We start from the raw sequence: 23,668 nt of genomic DNA, 5'->3' as shown, positions 1-23,668 counted from the left end.
GAACACAAGTGCCACCTGGGACGCCAGCCCCGCGCTTCCCCGCCCTCTCCCCGACCACCATGCAGGGCCAGCCGCCGGCATCTGAAAGCACCCAGCGGTAGGGGTGCGCGGCTGACGCCGGGCGCCCTGGGCGAAGCTGTGCCCCTCCCCCGACGGCAGATGCGATCCAGATGCGGAGGGCGGGGCCAGGGGCTGGAGGGGAGAGCCGGGTTGGGGGTGAGGGTACCAGGGCCCCAGAGCGGTCCCAGGCTTGCGGGAGGGGCCGTCGGGGGAGCGGCCTGGGGGCTCCGGAGGGCGCGGCGGGCAGGCGGGGTTAGCCTGGGGGAGTGGTGCTGGGGTCAGGTTACTTCCCTTTAAAAAGACGGGACGGGAGGCGCCCGTCCAGGCGGGGAGCGGCGGGGCGGCCCGCGTCCAAGGAGCGCGCGGCTCAGGCAAGTGGGGCGCGGCCGGAGAGGCGGGCGCGCGGGGTGGGGTGGGGGGGCGCTGCGGGGCCGTTGGGTGGGCGGGGGCTGCAGGAGCCGAGGGCCCGCGACAGTCAGCGCGAGCAGAGAGCCGGACAGCTGCGCCGGACGCTTCCTTCTCAGATGGGTAAACCGAGGGCCGAGGGGAGCCAAGAATTCTCGGTGCCCAGCGCCCACTCGGATCTCACGGCCAAATGGGCGCCACCGCAGGCTGGACGACCTCCCATCCGGGGGCGGCCCCAGGCTGGGGAGGGGGCGGTGATCCCAGTGGGCAGCCAGGCCAGCTCTGGGCGTGCCGCCGACGGGGGTGGGCGGAGCCCGAGATGAGAGACCCTTCCAGGGGCTGCTTGGGGTCTCCGTCCGGCCTCCACCGGAACCGGGGTGCAGCCTGGGGTCGCAGGCGCTGTCCCTGGCCCCTGGCTTTTGCTGCGTGGGCGAAGCCCTGCATCCCAGGCACGCTGAAAAACTGGGTCTCTTGGTTTAAATGCCGGTTTCCAAGCCCTTGCTCTTTCCCATTGCACCTGGGGCGCCCCCGAAATAGGGCCTGCGGGGGCCTTATCCCTGCCCATCTTTGAAGTCCCCAGTTGTGCAAGCAGCATTGGCCTGGGGCTGGGGACTTGAGTCTTCTTTCTCCTACTCCACCGGTCCCAGCTGCCGGCACCAACCAGGCGGTGGGGATGGGTGGTTGGACAGAACACTGGTTCCTCACCTTCCGTCAGCATGGCTTGGCCCTGAGACCCTGGATCCTCCCCGGAGTCCCCTGGGCTTCAGTTGAATTAAACCTGCCAAGGTGGCTTCTGGGCTGGTGGGTTTGAGGAGGGGCCGTAGGCATGTATGTGGCCGGGGTTGGCCAGGAGGAAGTTGGAGGGCCAGCTCACTGCTGGCCGGCTGGCCCAAGCCCACTGTCATCACCTCCAGCCGCCTCCCCGAGGAGCCCTGGAGTCTGAGGCTGGCCCAGGAGCACAGGGGCCGCCCCAATGCTTCCATTTCACAGATGGGAAAGTTGGAGGCAGCTCAGTCCCCTTCCTGTTATTCCCCCAGCATCTCCTGGGGGTGGGGAGGGAGGGGCCAGCTCCCGAAGCCAAGTCCTCCAGCCCCTTTTGCTTCCAGAATTTCACTGCAGGACCCCCTGAGCAGGTCAGTGGGGATCCCTGGGCACTGGGCCCAGTTGCTCTGCTTGTGGCTTTGGACAAAGATCTGGGACCCCCTCGCTGGGGGCTTTTCGAGGCTCCTAGAGGGATGGCATGGACAGTGGCCCGCTGCTCACACAGCAGCATGGACACCCTTCCCTGGCCTGCGCCCCACCCCCTGTGTCTGTCCCCAGAGCCCCTGCAGGGGCCCTAGCCACACCTTTGGAGGCAGGGCCAGGGTCCCTGCTGGCCAAACAGTTCCAGCCCCCCAGTCCCCACCAAGTCCTGGTCTGCGTGAAAGGGTGCGTGTCCCCTCCTGTGGGCTTTAGCGCTCACGGGCAGTGCTAGAGGGGTACCTGGGGGCTGCACGGGGGGTTACACAGATGGAGCCACCAGGCAGCATCTGCAGCCCCCTCCCCCAAGGGCCCCCTCTGCACCCCACCCGAGCACTCTGTTTTAGGCTGGAGAAGCTGAAGGGAACCGATTTCCCATCAAGGCTTCTACAGTTCTCACAGGATGGACAACAACTGAGGGGCTCCCAGAGGAAGTGCCCTGGGGGCTGGCCCCGGGCCCAGACTGACACAGCTGTCTGTGCTGGGGAGGGGCCGTGTCCCAAGCTGGGCCCAGCCTCTTCCCCGCCCCTCGAGCTGCTCCTTCAGAGCAGACAAAGGGGCTGCAGGTTGTCCTGAGGCCCCGCCCAGCCGCAGGTGCAGGTGGGCACACGGGGAGTGAGAATGGGGAGGGCCCTGACACTGGCCGTGCGCGCCCAGGCCCTCAGCGTCTTCATGCTGGGACAGAAGGCATCTCTGAAGGCGCGTGTAGAACCAAGCAGCCTCCAAAGGCCAGGGCTGGGCCGGGCTGAAGCCAGGAGTCAGGAGTTGCCTTCGGGTCTCCCTCGTGGGTGCAGGGGCCCAAGCACTTGGGCATCTTCCGCTGCTTTCCCAGGTGCATTAGCAGGGAGCTGGTTCTGGAGAGGAGCAGCGGGACTGGAACCGGCGCCCATACAAGATACTGGCGTTGCAGGCGGCGACTGCCCACTGTGCCACAGCGCGGGCCCCTTATGGATTGTAACATTGGGGTTTTTAGTCTAGAAGCACTTTTGTGTCCGGAACGAGGACAAAGGAAGAGCCATAGAAAGGCTGCTGTGTTTGGATGGGCGGGGGTCTGGGCGAGGGTCTGGGCCCACGCTCCAGCAGCCACAGTGGTGCCGGCCCCAGAGCCACACAGAATGGCATAGGGGCCCCCAAAGCAGCTACAGGAAAATGGTAAGGCCTACCTAGGTGAACAGTTTTTAAACCAATAGTAGTGAATTGAAATGCATACCCCCCAAAAAAGTATAATAATAATAATTCAACCACAATGTGATGGTCTTTAAAAAAAAAGATGTATTTTATTTGAAAGGCAGAGTGACGGGGGTGGGGGAGAGAGAGTGCTTCTGTCCTCTGGCTTACTCTCCACACAGCAGCAATGGCCCAGGTTGAAGCCAGGAGCCGGAAATCCACCCGGATCTCCCACATGAGCGGAAGGGGCTCAAGCACTCTCCAGGTGCATTACTGGGGAGCTCCATCAGAAGTGGAGCCGCTGGTGCTGTCAAGGGGCTCGCAGGAGGCCAAGGTCACAGGCAGTGGCTTCATCCATTGCATTGCAGCGCCAGCCCCATTGTCAAGGTCTTACTGCTCCAAGGAAAAACATCAGCAGGCAACATGGGGAGCCTCGCCGGGGCTCGCAGGAGCCCAGGCAGGGGTGCGCCCAGGGCCACATTCCCGCTCTCACTGCTGTCTCTCGTTTTCATGTCGCACTATTTCTCCTTTTCCCCGTGTGCTGGGTGCTGTGCCTGGTGCGCAGGCGCTGGGCGGCCTGCCCTGGGCAGCACCACTCACGTCAGCCCACAGGACCAGTGGGCAGTAGACGGAGAAAAGGCGAGTCCCTGGGACCAGCTTGGGAGGGGACGGGGGAAGAGGTCAGAGCATGGAGCACAGGGTAGTGAGGCTGGAGCACACCAGACCTGTAGGCCACGGCAAGCATTGTGCAGGTTATGTCTAGAGCCACAGAGCCCGCCCTGGGGGCCCGGGTCTGCCTCGTGGTTGCCTCTAACCGCGTAGCTGGCCTCTTCCCAAGTTCTGCGATAGAGGTGTGAGTTGGAGGCTGGGGAGGCGTGGCCCAGATGCACTGCCGTGCCTGTTGAGAGCTGGGTTTTGAGGAACAAGTAGGAGTTTGACAGGAGGGAGGGAACAGGATGAGCCAAGGCACAGCGGTGTGCAAAAGCCACGGGATTCTGGAAATGCTGGCAGCTGGAGCCAAGGCCGCACAGACCGGAGCTGGGGTTTCCATCTGAAGGCCCTGAGAGGCTGGGGATGGCTGGGAGCAGGAGGGTCCCTGTGCTGAGGCATGCTGGGGGCAGGGGGTGGGGCCAGCCTGGGGCCTGCGCAGGCTGGCGTGGTGCCCTGAGCCCAGACCGCTCACCACAGCGCCAGCCTCGGGCTGCCTGCTGCGCCAGCCTGGAAGGCCAGAGGCCCTGTCCAAAAAAGAAAAGATTCCAGGCAGCTGGGCCCCGTGGTCTGCGTCCAAGGCAAACAGGAAGAGACCACAACGGGCCTGAAGCCTCTGCCTTTGTTTGCGGAAGGGATTAGGCCCCGTGGCCTTGTGGGGCTCCCTGCTGTAGGCGTGGGGAGGGGGCCCCAGGCTGAGCCGGGGTGCAGGGGCCGCAGGCTGGCCTCCCCCAGCAGGCTTAGCCCTGATGGAGGGTGGTGGGGAGCCTGTGCCATGTCGCCCTGGCAGCCAGCGTTGCCTCTGGAACCCACCCCGGGGGGCTTCCCGTTGGTGCCCAGGCCTGAGCAGAGCGGTGGTTGTTGGCCACCGCATCCGCTGGCCTCTGCCCACGCCCCAGGGGCTGCTTTCCACAGAACTTGCAGGCTCTGAGCACCCACCCACGCCTGGGACTCTCCCGGGAACCCGGTCTGCAGAGCCTGGATGAGAGGGTGAGAGGCGGCGGTCACTCACCCCCCTTTCCCACACTTGAACCTGAATGAATGGATCATCGTGTCCATCCACGGGCGCGTGCATTTGTTCAGCAAGGCCTCGTGCCCACTCCGGGGTGATGGGGGTGGCAGAGAATGAGGTGTTCGAGGAGCAGCCAGGCACGGGAGCCCCCAAGGCCCTGCCTGCCTGCCATGGGTGGCCAGGGGTTCAGAGATGCGGCAGGTGCGGGCCAGGGTCGGGAAAAGACAGAAGCCGCAGTCTCCAGCGAGGACCCTCTCCCGGACTCACTCAGGGTTCATCCGCCCATCCACGCTGTCACTCAGCCCTGACAGATGGGGCGGGAGTTTGGGCTGCTTGGGAGACCTGCACCCCCCATGCCGGAGTGCCTGGTTCGAATCCCAGCTCTTCCATTTTTGCTCCAGCTTCCTGCTAATGCGCACCCAACGTGGGAGACCCAGATAAGAGTTCCAGGGTCCTGACTTCTCACCTGGTCCAGCCCTGGCTGTTGTGGGCAACTGGGGAGTGAACTAGCAAAGGGGAGTTCTCTCTCTCTCCTCTCTTTCTCTCTCTCCTCTCTTTCTCTCTCTCTCCTCTCTCTTCTCTCTCTCTCCTCTCTCCTCTTTCTCTCTCTTTCCTCTCTCTCCTCTCTTTCTCTCCTCTTTCTCTCCTCTCTTCTCTCTCTCCTCTCTCTCCTCTCTTTCTCTCTTTCTCTCTCTCCTCTCTTTCCTCTCTCTCTTTCTCTCTCTCTTTCTCTCCTCTCTCTCTCTCCTCTCTCTTTATCTCTCCTCTCTCTCTCCTCTTTCTCTCTCTCCTCTCTCTCCTCTCTCTCTTTCTCTCCTCTCTCTCTCCTCTCTCTCCCCCCCTCTCCTCTCTCTCCTCTCTTTCTCTCCTCTCTCCTCTTTCTCTCTCTTTCCTCTCTCTCCTCTCTCCTCTCTTTCTCTCCTCTCTTCTCTCTCTCCTCTCTCTCCTCTCTTTCTCTCTCTCTCCTCTCTTTACTCTCTCTCTTTCTCTCCTCTCTCTCTCTCCTCTCTCTCCTCTCTTTCTCTCTCTCCTCTCTTTCTCTCTCTCCTCTCTCTCTTTCTCTCCTCTCTCTCTCCTCTCTCTCCCCCCCTCTCCTCTCTCTCCTCTCTTTCTCTCCTCTCTCCTCTTTCTCTCTCTTTCCTCTCTCTCCTCTCTCCTCTCTTTCTCTCCTCTCTTCTCTCTCTCTCCTCTCTCTCCTCTCTTTCTCTCTCTCCTCTCTTTACTCTCTCTCTTTCTCTCCTCTCTTTCTCTCTCTCTTTCTCTCCTCTCTCTCTCTCCTCTCTCTCCTCTCTTTCTCTCTCTCCTCTCTTTCTCTCTCTCCTCTCTCTCTTTCTCTCTCTCTCCTCTCCCTCCTCTCTCTCCTCTCTCTTTCTCTCCTCTCTCCCCTCTCTCTCTCCTCTCTCTTTCTCTCTTTCTCTCTTTCTCTCCTCTCTCCTCTCTCTCTCTCCTCTCTCTCCTCTCTTTCTCTCCTCTCTCCTCTCTCTCTTTCTCTCCTCTCTCCTCTCTCTCTTTCTCTCCTCTCTCTCTTTCTCTCTCCCTTTCTCTCTCTCTCTCCTCTCTCTCCTCTCTTTCTCTCTCTCCTCTCTCTCTCCTCTCTCTCTCTCTCTCTCTCTCTCCCCTCTCCTCTCTCTCTCTCTCCTCTCCTCTCTCTCTCCTCTCTCTCTCCTCTCTCTCTCTCCTCTCTTTCTCTCTCTCTCCTCTCTCTCTCCTCTCCCTCTTTCTCTCTCTCCTCTCTCTCCTCTCTTTCTCTCTCTCTCCTCTCTCTCTCTCTCCCCGACTCTGTCTCTCAAATAAAAGTGCTAAGTGCCAATGTTATGTTCAGCACCTACCACATGCCAGGCACCGTGCCAAGGGCTGGTGACCAGAAACAGCCAAGACCCTGGCTTGCAGGGCCTATGGTCCAGGCCTCCAGTCATCGTCACAAGAAGCAAACGGCCAAGCGTGCTCAGAGCCAGGGTTTGAGGGAGAAGGTTATGGCGCTGATGGAGCTCCTGGGGGCTTGGCCTGGTGCGAGCACCCAGGGCGGCTTCTCTGAGGGAGACGTGAAGGATGAACAGGGCAAGGTGTTTCTGGCGGCAGGAGGAGCAGCATGTGCCAAGGCCCTGTGGTAGAAGGCTGGAGTGGCCGGAACTGTGTGACGGGGGAGCGTGATGGGCCTGAGGCTGGAGAGCGGGCAGGCTGGTCGCTGCTAGACCAGGGGTTTGGGTCCCCAAGAGCCAAAGGAAGGTTTTAAGCGTTGGTGCGAAGCGATCTCATGTGTGTGGCGAGCAGGTTTGAGGGTCCCAAGTGGAAGTGGGATGAGGTGCGGCAGTACACAGGGACGGGGTGACGGGGATGTAGGGTGAGGGTCGCGAGGCGGGAGGCGTGCCGCTTTGAGAGCTCGGAGCTTCTCATCTCCCGAGCACGGGAAGAGCGGCCGAGCTGTGGGTCAGACGGAGGGAGTGGCCGCTGGGCTCTGCCTGTGGCGTCCAGTGTGGCTTCCCAGCAAATCTGTCATTAGAGGAAAGAGGTCGAGAAAGGAACCTGCGCCAGGTCACGGCTGGGAAGAGGTTAAGCTTCCAGCAGCCTCCTGGCTTAGGAAGAGAAAAGGCAGAGCTAATCACCCAGAGTGGAGTCCGGAGTCGCTTTATTCTGAGCTAATTGAGGACTTGGGACGGGCAGGGGCTGGGAGAAGTCCCTGCTGGGCAAGGACTGGCAAGGTGGAGGCGGGGCCTTGTGGCCCAGGAGCCCCTGGCTACTCCCTGGCCATGGCTGTGTGCTCTGTGCGTGTCCCATCTGGGGTGCCTGGGAAACATCTCCCCACCCCCTGACTGTAACCCCCATCCTACCGCTGCAGCTGCCCCTGGGGTCCGAAGCCACCCACTCCAGCCTGTAACCTGACACTGTTTGCCCCCAGCAGGCGCCCCTGAGCCACATTCCCAACACCGAGCCTGGACCAGCCCCTGCCTGGTGCAGTGACCTTCGCCTGTCTGAGCCTTGGTTAATTTTTGCCCAGTTGAAAGGCACGGGGCTCCTCCCCTTGGGGGATATAAGCCTGGCCCCGGGCTGCTCCGGTCCCTGCCTGGCCTGAGCTGCCCCAGCTCCCTCCCTGCCTCGCCATGGCCAAGGGCTTCTACATTTCCAAGTCGCTGGGCATCCTGGGTATCCTCCTGGGCGTGGCCGCCCTGTGCACCATCGTGGCCCTGTCCGTGGTGTACGCCCAGGAGAAGAACAAGAACACATCTCAGAGCCCCAGCATGGCCCCCTCAAACCCCACTGCCACCTCCTCCCCGGCCACCACCCTGGACCAGAACCTGCCATGGAACCGGTACCGCCTGCCCAAGACGCTCATCCCTGACTCCTACAACGTGGTCCTGAGGCCCTACTTGAGTCCCAACAGCCAAGGCCTCTACATCTTCACCGGCTCGAGCACCGTGCGGTTCACCTGCCAGGAGGCCACCAATGTCATCATCATTCACAGCAAGAAACTCAACTACACCATCACACAGGGGCACCCGGTGGTGCTGCGGGGCGTGGGGGGCTCCCAGCCCCCTGCCATCGCCAGCACAGAGCTCGTGGAGCTCACCGAGTACCTGGTGGTGCACCTCCAGGGCCAGCTGGTGGCGGGCAGCCAGTACGAGATGGACACCCAGTTCCAAGGCGAGCTGGCCGACGACTTGGCGGGCTTCTACCGCAGCGAGTACATGGAAGGCAACGTCAGAAAGTAAGCCGGGGCTGGGGCTGCCTGCCGGGGAGGTCCTAGGTGCTGAGGCAGAGCCCCAGGACTCCCCCCTCCGAGGGGGCTGTGGAAGGGAGCCCTCGCCCACCTGGGAGGGAGGAGACGCAGGTGTGCCCTGCACAGATGGGAGAGACACGTGCCCAAGCTCCCCAGCCAGTGCAGTGATTGGACCTGCGTAGACTTAGACTGAACCCCGAAGCAGCACCTGTCTCTTCCCCCAAGCCAGCTGGCGGGACGGGAGGCAGAGAGGGCAGGGATGCGGCTGGAACGGCCTCCCGAGCACCCCTTCCTCTGCAAAGCCCTCCCCCACCCCTGCACACACACTCCCCTGACTTCTGGGTTTGCACAGGGTGGTGGCCACGACACAGATGCAGGCTGCAGATGCCCGGAAATCTTTCCCGTGCTTTGATGAGCCGGCGATGAAGGCCACGTTCAACATCACGCTCATCCACCCCAGGGACTACACGGCCCTGTCCAACATGCTTCCCAGAAGTGAGTGGGTCGGCCCGGGCCCCGGGGTGCAGGGCGGGAGGGAGCGTGTGTCCCCACATGTTCCTGTGTTCCGTGCCCAAAAGGCAGCACTGCACTCCCAGAAGACCCCAACTGGACCGTCACAGAGTTCCACACCACCCCCAAGATGTCCACGTACCTGCTGGCCTACATCGTCAGTGAGTTCACGAACATAGAAGCTCAGTCACCCAATAACGTCCAGGTACGTCCTGGGCCCCGGCTAGCACAGCCCCACTCCAGCTTCTCCATGCTTAGGCACTGTCCGAACCCAGCCCCGAACGCTGCCAGACACGTGGTGGTGGCTGTGACCAATGTTATTCCCCAGAGACCCTCCCTGGGAGCCACAGCCCCTCAGGGCACCACCCCCCCACACCAGCTTCTCCGGCTAACCTGCATGGGCCCCAGCCCTGGCCCGTAGAGGGCTTCCCCCGGTCCAAGAGGGGCTTCTGACCTCTTTCTGCCGCCTTGCAGATCCGGATCTGGGCTCGGCCCAGTGCCATCAGTGAAGGCCACGGCCAGTACGCCCTGAATGTCACGGGCCCCATCCTAAACTTCTTTGCCAACCATTATAACACTCCCTACCCGCTCGAAAAATCTGGTGAGTGAGGGGCCTTGAGGAGGGAGGCAGGGGCTGGGGCGCCCCACCCAGAGGCCGTTGGCCCACGAGATGCCCTCTCTCCCCAGACCAGATCGGCCTGCCCGACTTCAACGCCGGGGCCATGGAGAACTGGGGCCTGGTGACCTACCGGGAGAGCGCCCTGCTTTTCGACCCCCTGGTGTCCTCCATCAGTAACAAGGAGCGGGTGGTCACCGTGGTTGCCCACGAGCTGGCCCACCAGGTAGCCCCCATCCTGGGGTGTGCTGGGAGAGGAGGGGGCGGGGCTGTGATAGGCTCTGCCCTGAGCCGCTGCAGAGGGAGGGGCCCTGGCAGGGCAGCAGGGAGGGGGTCCCAGTGATGCCAGGAAAGCCCCCAGGGCCTGGACCGGTGGCTGCTAGGCCAAGGGCAGGGCCAGTGCTGTCCCAGCCACTCGGGGAAGCGCGTGGCTTTGGGGCTGACTCCCTTCTCTGGCAGTGGTTTGGGAACCTGGTGACCGTGGACTGGTGGAATGACCTGTGGCTGAACGAAGGCTTCGCCTCCTACGTGGAGTACCTGGGTGCTGACTACGCAGAGCCCACCTGGAATCTGGTGAGCCAGCTGCACCTCCGGGGGTGGGGGCTGGGGCGGGCAGGTGGAGGAACCACGCCCACCCGCCAGGCCAGACTGCTGATGGCCGAGGTGGTGGATTATTGTGCAGAAAGACCTCATAGTGCTGAACGAACTGCACTCGGTGATGGCCGTGGACGCCCTGGCCTCCTCCCACCCTCTGTCCTCCCCCGCCGACGAGGTCAACACGCCCGCCCAGATCAGCGAGCTCTTCGACTCCATCACCTACAGCAAGGTGCTGCCCCGGCCCTGCCACGGTCATGGGCTCGGGGAGGGAGATGGGGCACAGCGGGCGGGACAGCACCCTGGTCCTCCCACAGCCTCCTCATCCCCTCCCTGGCTGCCTCCGCAGGGCGCCTCTGTCCTTAGGATGCTGTCCAGCTTCCTGACCGAGGACCTGTTCAAGGAGGGCCTGGCGGTGAGCACAGATTCCCTGGCCAGACCTGGGGGTGGCTCTCTTGGCTCTCCGCCCACCCCAAGCTTGGCACTCACACGGTCTGTCTTCCCACAGTCCTACCTGCACACTTTTGCGTACCAGAACACCATCTACCTGGACCTGTGGGAGCACCTGCAGCAGGTGCGTAACAGCCAGCCCCCGAGGACTTCAGCCGGGGGTGCGGTGAGGGGGCTGTCCTGAGTGCTGGGGGCAGCACAGGTAAGAGAAGGTGCTGGGCTCTGCTGTTTCCAGCTGGGGCAGGCCCCGGAGAGCCCTGGTTGCTCGTCTGTGCAATGGGTGTGCTGATGGCTCCAGGGACAGGAGCTTCCTCTTAGTGGGGAGGACACAGTCCCGGGGCTTCCTGAGCCTGGATCCTCCTCCCCTACCCAGAACTTTGGAGCCAGTCTTTGCCCGACTCAGCACTCCTGGCTGCCCTGTGCCCCATCCAGCTCCTGTCTGTGGCCAAACCCTTTGCCCACCACGCCCACCTGCCTGCCTGTCTGCCCTCGCAGCCACCCCGCCTGACCCCACCCTGCTTGGGGCTGGAGTCCACACTCCCCCCTGTGGGCCCCCCCATCCGACACCAGCCTCCTTAGCTGAGGTCGTGGCCTCTTTCAGTGCAAGAACCCATCCCCCACAACACTAGATTCCAGTCCAGCTGCCCCCTTCCACTCCCTGCTCCCCGTGGCCACTGCCCTGCCAGTCCCCATGGCCAGTCCCACCCGCAAGGGGCAGCCAGGGTCTTGTCCAGGCCCTGGGTCCATCCTGGCCATCTCCAGCCTGGCCTCCCCTCCTCTGCCCCCTCCCTCCCTCAGGCCTGCTCCCTGCATAGCTGCAGCAGGACCCTGGCTGCTGCCTCCCCCCCAGGACCCCCGGGACTGCCCCAGGCAGGTGGGGACAGCCTTGCACTTTGCTCTGCTGCAGGCTGTGAACAGCCAGTCGGCGATCCAGCTGCCCGCCTCTGTGCGCGACATCATGGACCGCTGGATCCTGCAGATGGGCTTCCCGGTCGTCACCGTGAACACAACCAACGGGATCATCTCCCAGCATCACTTCCTCTTGGACCCCACGTCCAATGTCACTCGCCCGTCAGACTTCAAGTGAGCATGCAGGGTGCCTGGGGCCAAGCCTGGTGTCTGAGACTGTGGGCAGGCGCTCACCGCCCGCTGCCGGTCTCTGGTTGCAGCTATCTGTGGATTGTTCCTGTCTCGTCCATGCGGAACGGCGTGCAGCAGCAGGAATTCTGGCTGGAAGGCGTCGAGCAAAGTAACCCTACCCTGTCCTCATGGGTGATGCTCACTCCACACTCCCAGCTGCGTGCTGGGGGCTGTGCGGGCATGGGGAGGGTCCCAGCCTCTGCTTTGCTGCTGCCCGGCTGTGTGACCCTGGGCAAACTACCATCCCTCTCTGCTCGCCATGTCAGCATCCGTGAAATGGGGCTGAGAACACTGGGCTGGGTCTTCAGGCACAGGCTGGCACAGGGTTGCAACAGTCCCACCCTGCCAGGCATGAGGGAGTGAAGGTCACAGCCAAATAACTCTGTCTGGGCCCAGGCTGGCAGTGAGAGGGAGGGAGAGAGCAGTGAACAGCATCCAGCGCCTGTGATTGGGCTACTGGGGTAGGGGGCTGGGAATGAAGGAACTTGCGTTTCACAGAGTAGTCAGGGAAGGCTTCCTGGAGGAGGTGAGCTAGTCAGGAAGAATGGGCATTAGCCAGGCTAACGCAGCCCGGAGAGGAGGCCATGGCTGCCTGAGCAGCCCCTTGCTCCAAAGCTCTGGTCCCTCCCACAGCCCAGAACTCCCTGTTTAGAGTGGAAGGCGACAACAACTGGATCCTTGCGAACCTCAACGTGACGGGGTATTACCAGGTGAACTACGATGAAGGCAACTGGAAGAAGCTTCAGACGCAGCTGCAGACCAACCCCTCGGTGGGTGGCCCCTGCGCCAGGACGCGCCGCGGGACTGCAGGGCCGCACGCTTGCTCCCGTGGCCAGCCCGAGCTCACACACTCCGCTTCCCTTGCAGGTCATCCCTGTCATCAACCGGGCGCAGATAATCCACGACGCCTTCAACCTGGCCAGGTGACGGCAGGTTCCCTCTCAGGGCAGCAGGCTCCCCGGGCTCCCTCCCTCGGTCCCAGCACACCCACTTCACAGATGCCACTCGGCTCGCAAGTGAAAGGGGGTGGGTGGAGTTCATAGCAGAGCCTTTTTCTTGTGAGCTGAGTGGCCTTGGGACAGTCAGGTCACTTCTTTGAGCCTCGGTCTTCTCATCTGTAAAATGGGTACAATGAGCGAGGGCCCTGGTTGCTGCATTCCCCATGGCAAATGCTGGCTCGCTGGGACCTCGGGCTCCTGGAAGGCCCATTCTTGAGAGCTTGGACTGGGTTTCCAGCTGTGGCTGAGCTGGGGGCCGTGCTTACTTGAGCGCCTCTGTTTTTTTTTTTTCCCAGTGCCCAAAAAGTCCCCGTCACACTGGCGCTAGATAACACCCTCTTCCTGATCCGAGAGACCGAGTACATGCCCTGGCAGGCGGCCCTGAGCAGCCTGAACTACTTCAAGCTCATGTTCGACCGCTCCGAGGTCTACGGCCCCATGAAGGTAGGGGCCCCATGAAGGTATGGCACCGCCCGGTGGGGTCCCAGGGTGTCCACGCGCCCAGCATCGGGAGCTGCCGGGAAGATTTCCTGGTCAAGTCCTTTCCTGAGCGCAGGCCTGATGGAGGGGGGCGGGAGGGAGAGGTCGCAGAGGTGGAGGGAGACGGGACTGAGCAGGTGCAGTGGTTAATGCAGAGCGGGGCGGAACGGCACGCCTGCGGCTTGCGGCAGAGTTTGCCACTTTGAAATGCGGGAAGAGAATGCTTTGGGCAGGCCCAGAAAAGGCCCCTGTGCAGGGGAGGTGGCCACAGAAGACCTGTCCTTGCACAGCTGTGTGGCCTGGCCACCTCCCCGTCTCGGCCCAGGGAGCAGGCCCCTCCCTGCCGGGGGAGGCGCTGGATGAATTTTATGGGAGGGAAGCCAGCTTGTTGTGGCTGAGGTTAAGTGGGTAGGGTGTTCCTGGCAGCGCTGTTGACAAAGACATGAAACAGACAAGAAACCCAGGAAACACTGGGGTGTCCAACAGCTGGGGATTGGTTAGGCTAAGGTAGCACCCCCGTGTGATGGGATGTTACGGGGCCATCAGAGCGTGCTTGAGGAGGTAATTTTTTTATGAAAAAAAAAAAAAAAAGTAAAATTAAGGATCTACAGCCAATCGTGGTGAGCGAGGTGCTTTGGTGGAGGAAGTTCCAAGTCTGTGACCTGCTTGCCCCGATGCCGTTCCGCCCCCCCCCCCCCAGGAACTCAAATCATAAAAGGAGAGGGGACTTCAAAACCTGCACTCCCCACCAGTGCCTGGGGGGGGGTCCGGCTCCCTGCTGCGGTGCCCCACCCCGGGGAAGCAGCAGGTGATGGCCCAAGTGCTGGGGTCCCTGCCACCCATGTGGGAGACCCTGATGCAGTCCAGACTCCTGGCTTTGGCCTGGCTCAGCTCCAGCTATTAGGGGAATTTAGGGAGTGAACCAGTGGATGGGAGGTCTGTGTGTGTGTGTGTGTTTGTGCGTGTGCGCGTGTGTTTCAAATAAAATAGTTTTTTTCAAGACTCATAGCTCATAGGAAAATGGAATGAAATAAGTTTATTTTGGTGCAAAGGATGTTAAGAGCCATCATTTTTCGTAATTCCCCCTTTTCCTGAGCTTTTTAAAGACCTCCTGTATATATGACTTAAGGAAATTTCTGCACCAAAATGAACTTCTCTTTTTCATCCCACTGTCCCGTGAGCTTTTGCACACGCGCTCGGATCTGAGCCCCTGCGGTATTGTGACTGAGCCCAATTCTCAGCTGAGCCACAGAGCTGAGTTCCGCCCACCTGTGACTGACAGGTGCGGGAGGGGACATCCGGGAGCTTGAGGTTTTTCCGGGGGGCGGGGGGTGCCCTCTCCTGCATGGCCCCTTGTGGTTTCTGAAGCCCAGGGAACTCTCTCCGGGGTTCTCTCTCAAGAGCAGCACGGCTTCCAGAAAGGGCGACTGGGCTTAGAGGCTTCTGGGTAGGCACATCGTGCCCCCCTCCCCGGGTGTTCACGGCCAGGGGCCTCTCCCAGAGGAGGGCTCTGCACGCGAGCAGCCGGGCTCTCCTCTCAGCCCTGGTGGGCTTGGCTGCGGCTCTGGCCTCGTCCTTCAGCTGCAAACAGCTAGGCGACCACGCTGCTCCAAGTTTCGCCCACCCGTCAGACCAAGCAGAAGTCTCTGGGTCATGGTACGGCAGGCACCAGGATTGCACTTCATCCCGGCGGGGGGTGGCCAGAGCCGCCACAGCGGGGACCCCCCGAGGAGTGATCCCAGGCGCTGTAGGCACAGGAGCCTGGGCTTTCTGCCACATTTCTTCCTTGCCCTGGAGGCCCCGGGCGCTCCCTCGGCCAATTTCTTCTGCTCTTGTCTCCCTGTGCGTTAGCTTCCTCCGCCGCCTCCCTGGACTGCATGGGGGGCTGCTCCTTGCACCCTCCTGGGCGGACATGGTGCCTGCCACCCCGTTGCTCAGGGCGAGGCTTCTTAAGCCTTCTTCCTCTCCATCCCCCACCCAAGTTGTCTCTCTCAACCGCTGGGGATCCAGCGTGTCCCCCTGCCTTGGCCCCTGCGTGTCTCACGGCCGTGCTCTGCCGCCGGCTCTCGGGGACTTGGCGGGCCCTGGTGTCTCTCCTTCTGCATTTCCTCCCAGAGGCATTGTTTGTTTTGGGCTCCTTTCAAGCTGGAGGCCAGCACTGTGCCTTTGAGTTTGAGAGCGAGGCCTTAAACGTGATTAGAAGCAGAGCTCTCTTTGGCAGCGCCTGGGGAACTAAAATTGGAAGGATCTAGATCCATTAGCAGCGCCCCTGCACAAGGCTCGCACGCAATCCTGAGCGGAAGCTGGGCGGGCCAGCTGGGGTTAGTCACTGCAGCTCTCACGGCCTCAGAGTTAGTCTAGGCAGGTGCACACTTGCTGGCGAGGCCACGCAGCTCCCCAGACCCTGGGAGCCCCTGTGGCCCTGCGGGGTGGGAACCAAGCCCGCCCTCCCACTGTGTCCAGGCCCCTTCCTGGTTCAGTCCCCCCATGGAGGCTGCTGAGCGCATGGGGGACTTGGGCGTTCAGTTTTCTCGCTCCGTAGACTGGCTCTGCCTGCCTGCAACTCCTGGCTCACCTTTGCCCCTGTAGACCCATCCCTTAAGTTCTTTTGAATTTATTTGTTTACTGAAAAGGCAGAGAGAGAATGAAATTTGCCATCCTCTGGCTCACTCCCCAAAATGCCTGCAAACAGCTGGAGCTGGGTCAAGGCCAAAGCCAGGAGTCTGGAACTCCAACAGAGTCCCCCACACGAGGGCAGGGACCCAACGACACAAGCCATCACCTGCTGCCTCCCAGGGTGCGCATTCGCAGGAAGCTGGAACCAGAAGCAGAGTCAGGCCTCAAGCCCAGGCCCTCTGCTATAGGACAGGGATGGTGTCCCGACCGACCGCTCTTAGCTACCAGGCCAAGGGCTGCACCCCAGCCCCTTAATTTGGAGCCTTGTCTCTCGAGCCCCCTTGCCTTGGGCGCGCCTCCCGCAGGTGCCCAGCTGTGAATTCTCCTGGGTGGCCAAGTCTGGTTCTGCGCGCCCAGCCACCGTGTCCTCTTCCGTTCTCGGGGTTTCTTCCTTCTCCCGCGGTTGCGGGTTCAGCCGGGCACGGGAGCCAGTCTGCCAGGCTGAACCTGAGCCACGGTCCGTGGAGGCGCGAGGCTGGCCTTCCGGGGCCAGATGAAAGGGGCCGTGGGCAGGATTGTAGATGTCCACGCGAGACACCAAAAGGTGCAGACAGCGGGGCAAAGTCTCCACCTTGGAAATGACGGTGGCGGGGGGTTGGGGGGGCTCCATGGGGCCTTCTCCCCCACCCTGTTCTCCTGTGCTTGCTGAATGCCCCGTGGTGGCTTTCAGCACTGGTGGTGGTGGGAGATGCCTGGACCAAGAGAGAGATCTCCCACCTGCTGGCTCCCTCCTCAAATGCCCACAAGTGCTGGAGCTGGGCTGGGCTGGGCTGGGCTGGGCTGGGCTGGCTGCAGTCAGGAGGTGGGAACAGAATCCAGGGCTCTCCCATATGGGGGACAGGGCGGCAAGGCATTGAGCCCTCCCCGCTGCCCCCCAGGCTGGCCATTAGCAGGATCGGAGCTAGGATTTGCACGCAGGCACTGGGGCCTGGGATGCAGGAGTCCCCGAGTGGTGAATGAACCACCGTGCCAAATGCCCGCCACTGCTGGAAGCTTCAGAGAGAGAGAACGGCTCAGCTCGGGCCTGGCGCCTCCTCCCAGCCGCGCGGCGTGGGTCTGTGAAACCGTGTCCTGTGCTCCTTCTGCAGAACTACCTGAGCAAGCAGGTCCGCCCGCTCTTCGAGCACTTCAAAAATATTACCAACGACTGGACGCGGCGCCCGGACACCCTGATGGACCAGTGAGTGAGACCCCCATGGATCTCTCTCTCTCTTTTTAAGATTTATTTATTTATTTGAAAGTCAGAGTTACACAGAGAGAGGAGAGGCAGAGAGAGAGAGGGAGAGAGAGAGAGAGAGAGAGAGAGAGAGAGAGAGGTCTTCCATCCTCTGGTTCACTCCCCAGTTGGCTGCAATGGCCCAGAGCTGCACCGATTTGCAGCCAGGACCCAGGAGCTTCTTCCGGGTCTCCCACGCAGGCGCAGGGGCCCAAGGGCTTGGGCCATCTTCCACTGCTTTCCCAGGCCGTAGCAGAGAGCTGGATCGGAAGTAGAGCAGCTGGGAATTGAACCAGCGCCCATATGGGATGCCAGCACTGCAGGCCAGGGCATTAACCCACTGTACCACAGCGCTGCCCCTGCCCCATGGATCTCAAAGGTCATGGTGACCCCCGGCCATGTTCTCCTGAGCTTTCAATGCCTGGCTGGGCTGAAAGAGGGCCTTCCCCATCTCCCTTGGAGCAGGGGCCCTGCCGGGAGGCGCTGCATGAGCCAAAACCTTTTCATACAGAAGCCCACCCTGAAGCAGGGCACCCCAGCAGCTGGAGGTCACACAGCTCCCAGGGGTTAAGGCTGAGGCCTGAGCCTGCACTGGCCCCTCCAGCCTCCTGGGCTGCTTTGGGGCCCAAGGAAACTAGGCTGAGCGGGCCAGAGTCTCAGACCCAAGCCTGACCTGGAGCTGGGGTACATCTCGGCCAGAGCCTGGACCAAGGGTGCTAACCACGCGCCACCCCTGGGGCAGGTACAATGAGATTAACGCCATCAGCACCGCCTGCTCCAATGGGATTCAGGAGTGTGAGACCCTGGTCTCCGACCTCTTCAAGCAATGGATGGACGACCCCAGTAATAACCCGTGAGCGTCTCCCCGTGCCTCTCCCGTCAGTCCTCCTGTGACTCCTCCATCAGTCTCCCTGTGCCTCCCCCGTCAGTCTCCATGTGCCTCCTCCATCAGTCTCCCTATGCCTCCTCCATCAGTCTCCCCATGCCTCCCCCCGTTAGTCTCCCCATGCCTCCTCCATCAGTCTTCCCATGCCTCCCCCGTCAGTCTCCCCGTGCCTCCTCCATCAGTCTCCCTGTGCCTCCCCTGTCAGTCTTCCTGTGCCTCCCCCATCAGTCTCCATGTGCCTCCTCCATCAGTCCCCCTGTGCCTCCCCCGTCAGTCTTCCCATGCCTCCCTCATCAGTCTCCCCGTGCCTCCTCCATCAGTCTCCCTGTGCCTCCCCCATCAATCTCCCTGTGCCTCCTCCATCAGTCTCCATGTGCCTCCTCCATCAGTCTCCCTATGCCTCCCCCTTCAGCCTCCCCATGCCTCCTCCATCAGTCTCCCTGTGCCTCCCCCATCAATCTCCCTGTGCCTCTTCCATCAGTCTCCATGTGCCTCCTCCATCAGTCTCCCCATGCCTCCCCCTTCAGCCTCCCCATGCCTCCTCCATCAGTCTCTCCTGTGCCTCCCCCTTCAGCCTCCCCATGCCTCCTCCATCAGTCTCTCCTGTGCCTCCCCCTTCAGCCTCCCCATGCCTCCTCCATCAGTCTCCCCATGCCTCCCCCGTCAGTCTCCCCATGCCTCCTCCGTCAGTCTCCCCATGCCTCCCCCGTCAGTCTCCCCATGCCTCCTCCGCCAGTCTCTGCCCCGCCTGCGGCCCCCAGCCCTGGTCTCAGCAGCCCCTTGCCCCCCTCTCCCTGATGCTGCTGCCCCACACCTGACAGCCGCACCCCCCCCCCCCAGGATCCACCCCAACCTGCGCACCACCGTCTACTGCAACGCCATCGCCCTGGGCGGCGAGAGGGAGTGGGACTTCGCCTGGGAGCAGTTCCGCAACGCCACCCTGGTGAACGAGGCCGACAAGCTGCGGTCGGCCCTGGCCTGCAGCAACGAGGTGTGGATCCTGAACAGGTGAGGCTCTGGGCAGGGCGGCCTGGCTGAGGCCTTTCCCACCCGAGCAGCAGCCGCTGGGCTCCACCTGCCTCACACAGGCGATCCCTGCACCCCTGTATGGCCGGGGAGAGGGGAGGGTGTTCCCATTTTACAGATGAGCACACTGAGGTGAGAAGAAGCAAAACTACTTTGCCCAAAGACCTTAAGGTTTCAGCAGTGACAGCCCCGGGTCTGGGGCTGTGTCCTGGGCCCTGAGTCCCTCTGCATATGCAGCCTTCAAGCCCCGTGACACTCGGCATAGCCAGGGACCCTGCAACCTTGCTGCCTCCACTCAGCTCCCTTCTTCTGGGGGAGGTGGGACAAGAGGCCCCTCGGTCCTCTGCACGCCAAGGGGATGTTGAGAGGATGCGGGAAGAGGGCCTGTGTGGGCACACAGCCGGGTCCCTGTGGGCCTGGCTTCCCTCCCGACCCGCAGGGCCACAGCCCTGCCAGTGGTCCTGCAGCCAGCACCCTCCCCTGCCAGGTACCTGAGCTACACCCTGAACCCCGACTACATCCGGAGGCAGGACGCCACCTCCACCATCAACAGCATCGCCAGCAACGTGATCGGGCAGACCCTGGTCTGGGACTTTGTCCAGAGCAACTGGAAGAAGCTCTTTGAGGAGTGAGTCTGGGGGGTGGGGGCGGGGGCCTCGGGCTGGTTGAAGATTAGCCGAGCTTGAGGGCTAGGGTTGGCAGCAGGCGTGGGAAGACGAGGTGTGCTGATGGGGCTGATGGGAGAGTCCTTGGAACATGGGGAGAGCCGGGACCCCTGCAGGCACCCGCCCTGGAGGCCCGTGCACCTGCTGGGCCGGGCCCCTCACGGCTCCTCTCTCCGTGCCCTGCAGTTTTGGTGGCGGCTCCTTCTCCTTTGCCAATCTCATCCGGGCAGTGACCCGCCGGTTCTCCACTGAGTACGAGCTGCAGCAGGTGAGATGCCGGCCTCTCCCGGGCCCCCTCCCAGTCCCAGGGGACAGCTGCCACCCAGCCCTGGCTGAGCATGGGCTCCGTGCGTCTCTGCGCGACCTGGCCTCCAGCCTGGAGGAGGAGGCCGAGTAGCCTGCCCTGGTCAATGCTGCCACTCTCATCAGAAAAATTCATTGTGGAATTTGGAGGTAGGGGAACCTAGGGTGAACCTCTACAGAGCCATGATCCAGGTTTAAAAATTACCAACATCTTGCCAACATTCTTTTGGGATAGGTAATTTCAAAACACATCACAGATAATTGATTTTATCTATAAAGACTGCACAGTCACAGTCATTAGCAAATCCAAGAAAATGGGCAATTCCTTATTGTCATTTTTTTTCTTTAAGTTTATTTATTTGAAAGGCAGAGTTAGACAGACAGACAGAAAGCTCTTCCATCTACTGGTTAACTTCCCAGATGGCCTAAACAGCCACAGCTGGGCCAGGCCAAAGCCAGGAGCCTGGAGGTTGGAGCCCCATTCTGGTCTCCCATGTGGGTGGCAGGGACCCCAAGCACTTGGGCCTTCCCAGGCACATGAGCAAGGAGCCGGATCGGAAGTGGGGCAGCTGGAACTCGAACTGGTGCCCATTCGGGATGCCGGTACTGCAGGCGGTGGCTTTACCTGCTGCGCCGCAGCGCCAGCCCCTTGCCATTCCTTTTTATGGCCAGACGATGCGCGTTTCGTCTGTGCAGCAGAAAATGACACCTGGGCCACTGCCCTTTCTTGGCTGTTACGGATAGTGTTGCTGGGACCGTTCACACAGTTTTGTGTTTTGTTGTTGTTGTTTTTTGTTTTTTTTGTTTTTTTTTTTTTTTTTGCAAACACATGTGCTCGTTCCTCCTGGGTGTATTTGGTGACTCTGTTGAACTTCTTGAGGAACCACCACGATGTTCTCCAAAGCATGCCTGCCCTGTGTGTGCAGAGGCCGGGCCCTCCATGTTCTGTCAACACTGGGCTTCTTTTTCTTTGTCTTTTTTGAGTATTGACATCCTGGTAGGTAGGAAGTGCTATCATAATGGTTTTTAAAAACATTTTATTTATTTATTATTTGAAAGGCAGAGAGAGAGAGACTCTTCATTTGCTGCTGCACTCCCCAAATGACTGCAGCAGTTAGGGACTGGGCCAGCCTGAAGCCAGGAGCCTGGAATTCCATCTGGGTCTCCTACATGGAGGCAGGGCCCCAAGCACTTGGGCCCTCCTTCACTGCTTTCCCAGGCACGCTAGCAAGGAGCTGGACTAGAAGTGGAGCTGCGGGGACTTGAACCAGTGCTGTGATACCAGTGCCGCAGGCTGCCCCTTCTTTCCTGTCTGGATTGCACTGAGATTATAATCCAGTTCAAAGCTGACCCAAGCCAATGACCCATGACACTTTCCGGGCCTCCCAGGGCTATTTCGCATCCAGAGGGTAGATGTGGGCTTTGCCCAGGGACTGGTGAATCACTGTCTCCCCCTGTCTCAGGGCCCCGGGGTGGGGGCTGGAGGGGGAGCTGGGGCAGGGAGGGGAGCTGAGAGAAGCTGAGACCCTCGTCTTGCCGGCAGCTGGAGCAATTCAGACTGAACAACCTGGACACAGGCTTCGGCTCGGGCACCCGGGCCCTGGAGCAGGCCCTGGAGCAGACGAGAGCCAACATCAAGTGGGTGCAGGAGAACAAGGAGGCGGTGCTCGCGTGGTTCACGGCAAACAGCGCCTAGTCCCAGGTCCTTCTTGTCGCCTGGCCCCCACGCCCAGGACCCGCCCACGTGTGCCAAGGCAGCGGCTCTGTTCCCAGGGCCTGAGGCACTGTGTCCTCCCTTCCAGGACCAAGTCTCCAGCCCAAGCCTTCCTGCTCTGCCCGTGGGGCCGGCCAGGCCGTCCCGAGCGCCTCCCAAGCCCCTGCCCCTAGTGTCAATCTCACCTGGGGCCCAGCACAGACGCCAGGCCCCGGGTAACTGATCTCAGGGAAGCCCAGTCCAGGGCCAGGTGGGCAGAAGCCCTCACTGGAAAAAGGACGGCCTTGAGGGGGCCGCCTGCACCCTCCCCCACCTTCCCATAAAGACCCCCAACCTGAGGAATCAACAGGACATCAAATCTGTATTTTTTTTTTTTATAAGAACAAATGTAAATAAAGTATTTCTAAATGAGCTTCGTGAAAGCTGTGTGAGTGCAACGCCTGGAGAGGCCAGGGCAGAGGGGAGCTGGGGTGCAGGGGGAACGCTGGGATTGGGGTCCCCCGGGAGCACAGATGGGAGAGGCACCTGCCCCGGCCCTTGTACAGGACTTGTGCACCTGGGCGGCCCTGTCTGCCTGCAGCCATCATTGCACTCTCAACGCCTGTGACAAGTTCAAGGTGCTGAGAGCTGGTGGAGGGCTCACAGCTGTGGACGCAGTGGCTCCCACGTGGGTAGTGAGTCCTGGGCCAGGCACAGAGCAGGTCCTGGCAGAGGGGAGGGAGGGCTTTCCCAGAAACCACCGGTCTTCACACGAGGCAAGAGAGCAGGATGCTAACTGCTCCTCTTCCACACAGCAGCTACAGTAGGGGGAAGGGTCGAGCCGGGGCTCCCAGGCCTGCTCAGCCGCTGATTCTTAGGCCCAGGAGGCAGGGAGCAAGCTGTTGGGCTGGTGAGGAGAGCCCCATCTCCAGACCAAGGCGGCCCCACCTGGGGAGGAGCTGGCCAGCACTCCCTGACCCCATCTGCACATCAAAGGGGAGGGCGGGCCCAGGGGCTGAGGCCAGCCCGGTGACACCGACCCGGAGGCTCCTGGGGCAGCCCCAGATTAAGCCCTCCAGCCCCTCCCCTCTGCGCCAGCCCTTCCTGTCGCCAGTACCCAGCGGCCATGGCTGGCACTTGACCTTCTGGGACTGGCCAGGGGAGGAGCTGGCCTCACCATCTTGGGTCCCTGTTTTCTCATCCTGTCTTCAGTAGCTCCCAGAGATAAGGGCAAGCTTTATCGCAGGTTCACAGACCCGGGTGGCTTGGCCCCCTGCTGCCTGCCCCTCCTGGCCGGAAGCCCAGCCCCCATTTGCAGCTGGGACAGGGTCTGTGACATCCACGCTGATGCTGACACGGCCTGACAGCTTCCAAGGCTGGCTGCAGGGCCCGGCGCAAGTCACAGAGCAGAACCAACAAGAACTCAGGCTGCCGACCCCATATCCCATCTGCCCCTGGGAGCAGCCAGAGCCTGCTGGGGGCTCCTCTGGGGACCTGGGAACGTGCCCAGGCTGAGCCAGGCTTTCTGCAAATGCAAAGCCAGCAAGACCTCTTAGCGGCAGCCTTGTGTTCTGTGAGTGTCTGATCTCTGGGGGACAGTGGCTGGGGTCCCCAGGAAGTGCAGGTGGACTGGTCACATGGGGCTTGGTGTGTCAGCTCCTCTCCCTCCCCGGGCAGGCACTAACCGAGGTGTAGCTAGAGCAGCACCCCCAGGGTGCAGCCAGGGACACGCCGAGGAGAGCTGGTGAGCTGTCCAGAGGCCAGGTTTGGCAACCACAGGGCCAGGCGTCCCCTAGGCCGGCTGCCTCTGCTCAGCCGCTCGTCACTGAGTGCCTGCTTGGGCCACCTGACAGCTCGGTAGGCTCTATCACGACCTCCATCTCACTGAGGCTTAGGGCCAGCACTGTGGCGTAGTGGGCTAAGCCTCTATCTGCAGTGCCAGCATCCCACACGGACACCGGTTCGAGTCCCAGCTGCTCCTCTTTGGATCCAGCTCCCTGCTAATAACCTGAGAAAAGCAGCAAAAGATGGCCCACGTGCTTGGGGCCCTGTCATGCACGTGAGAGACACAGAGGGAGTTTGCTGGCCCCTGGCTTCAGCCTCGACCTG

General features: G+C 61.6%; 1 protein-coding gene across 2 annotated transcripts; it reads left to right on the top strand.

Moving 5' to 3' along the window:
- The first annotated feature begins 324 nt into the window (after positions 1 to 324).
- On the top strand, positions 325 to 21,991 carry ANPEP (alanyl aminopeptidase, membrane). Of its 2 annotated transcripts, XM_070053247.2 has the most exons (21): positions 325 to 431; positions 7,491 to 8,294; positions 8,659 to 8,801; positions 8,885 to 9,021; positions 9,291 to 9,417; positions 9,504 to 9,658; positions 9,892 to 10,005; positions 10,115 to 10,258; positions 10,376 to 10,441; positions 10,535 to 10,600; positions 11,384 to 11,559; positions 11,646 to 11,725; positions 12,250 to 12,386; positions 12,484 to 12,539; positions 12,911 to 13,058; positions 16,859 to 16,950; positions 17,729 to 17,839; positions 18,713 to 18,880; positions 19,386 to 19,526; positions 19,750 to 19,831; positions 21,410 to 21,991. In XM_070053247.2, exons 2-21 carry the CDS (start codon positions 7,690 to 7,692, stop codon positions 21,560 to 21,562), a joined length of 2,901 nt encoding a protein of 966 aa, XP_069909348.2. In that variant the 5' UTR covers positions 325 to 431; positions 7,491 to 7,689; the 3' UTR covers positions 21,563 to 21,991.
- The last annotated feature ends 1,677 nt before the right edge of the window (positions 21,992 to 23,668 follow it).

The sequence above is a fragment of the Oryctolagus cuniculus genome, chromosome 12, assembly GCF_051225735.1.
Source record: "Oryctolagus cuniculus isolate XC-2025 breed Fujian yellow rabbit chromosome 12, ASM5122573v1, whole genome shotgun sequence".
NCBI lineage: Eukaryota > Metazoa > Chordata > Mammalia > Lagomorpha > Leporidae > Oryctolagus > Oryctolagus cuniculus.
The sequence above is the reverse complement of the archived record's forward strand: the minus strand, read 5'-3'. Positions and strand labels throughout refer to the sequence as shown.

Excerpts from the sequence above, each read along its gene's own strand:
- ANPEP (XM_070053247.2), top strand. The coding sequence starts at position 7,690 with ATGGCCAAGGGCTTCTACATTTCCAAGTCGCTGGGCATCCTGGGTATC. Across the intron at positions 8,295-8,658 it reads ATGGAAGGCAACGTCAGAAA|GGTGGTGGCCACGACACAGA; the intron begins GTAAGCCGGGGC and ends GGGTTTGCACAG. Across the intron at positions 8,802-8,884 it reads GTCCAACATGCTTCCCAGAA|GCAGCACTGCACTCCCAGAA; the intron begins GTGAGTGGGTCG and ends CGTGCCCAAAAG.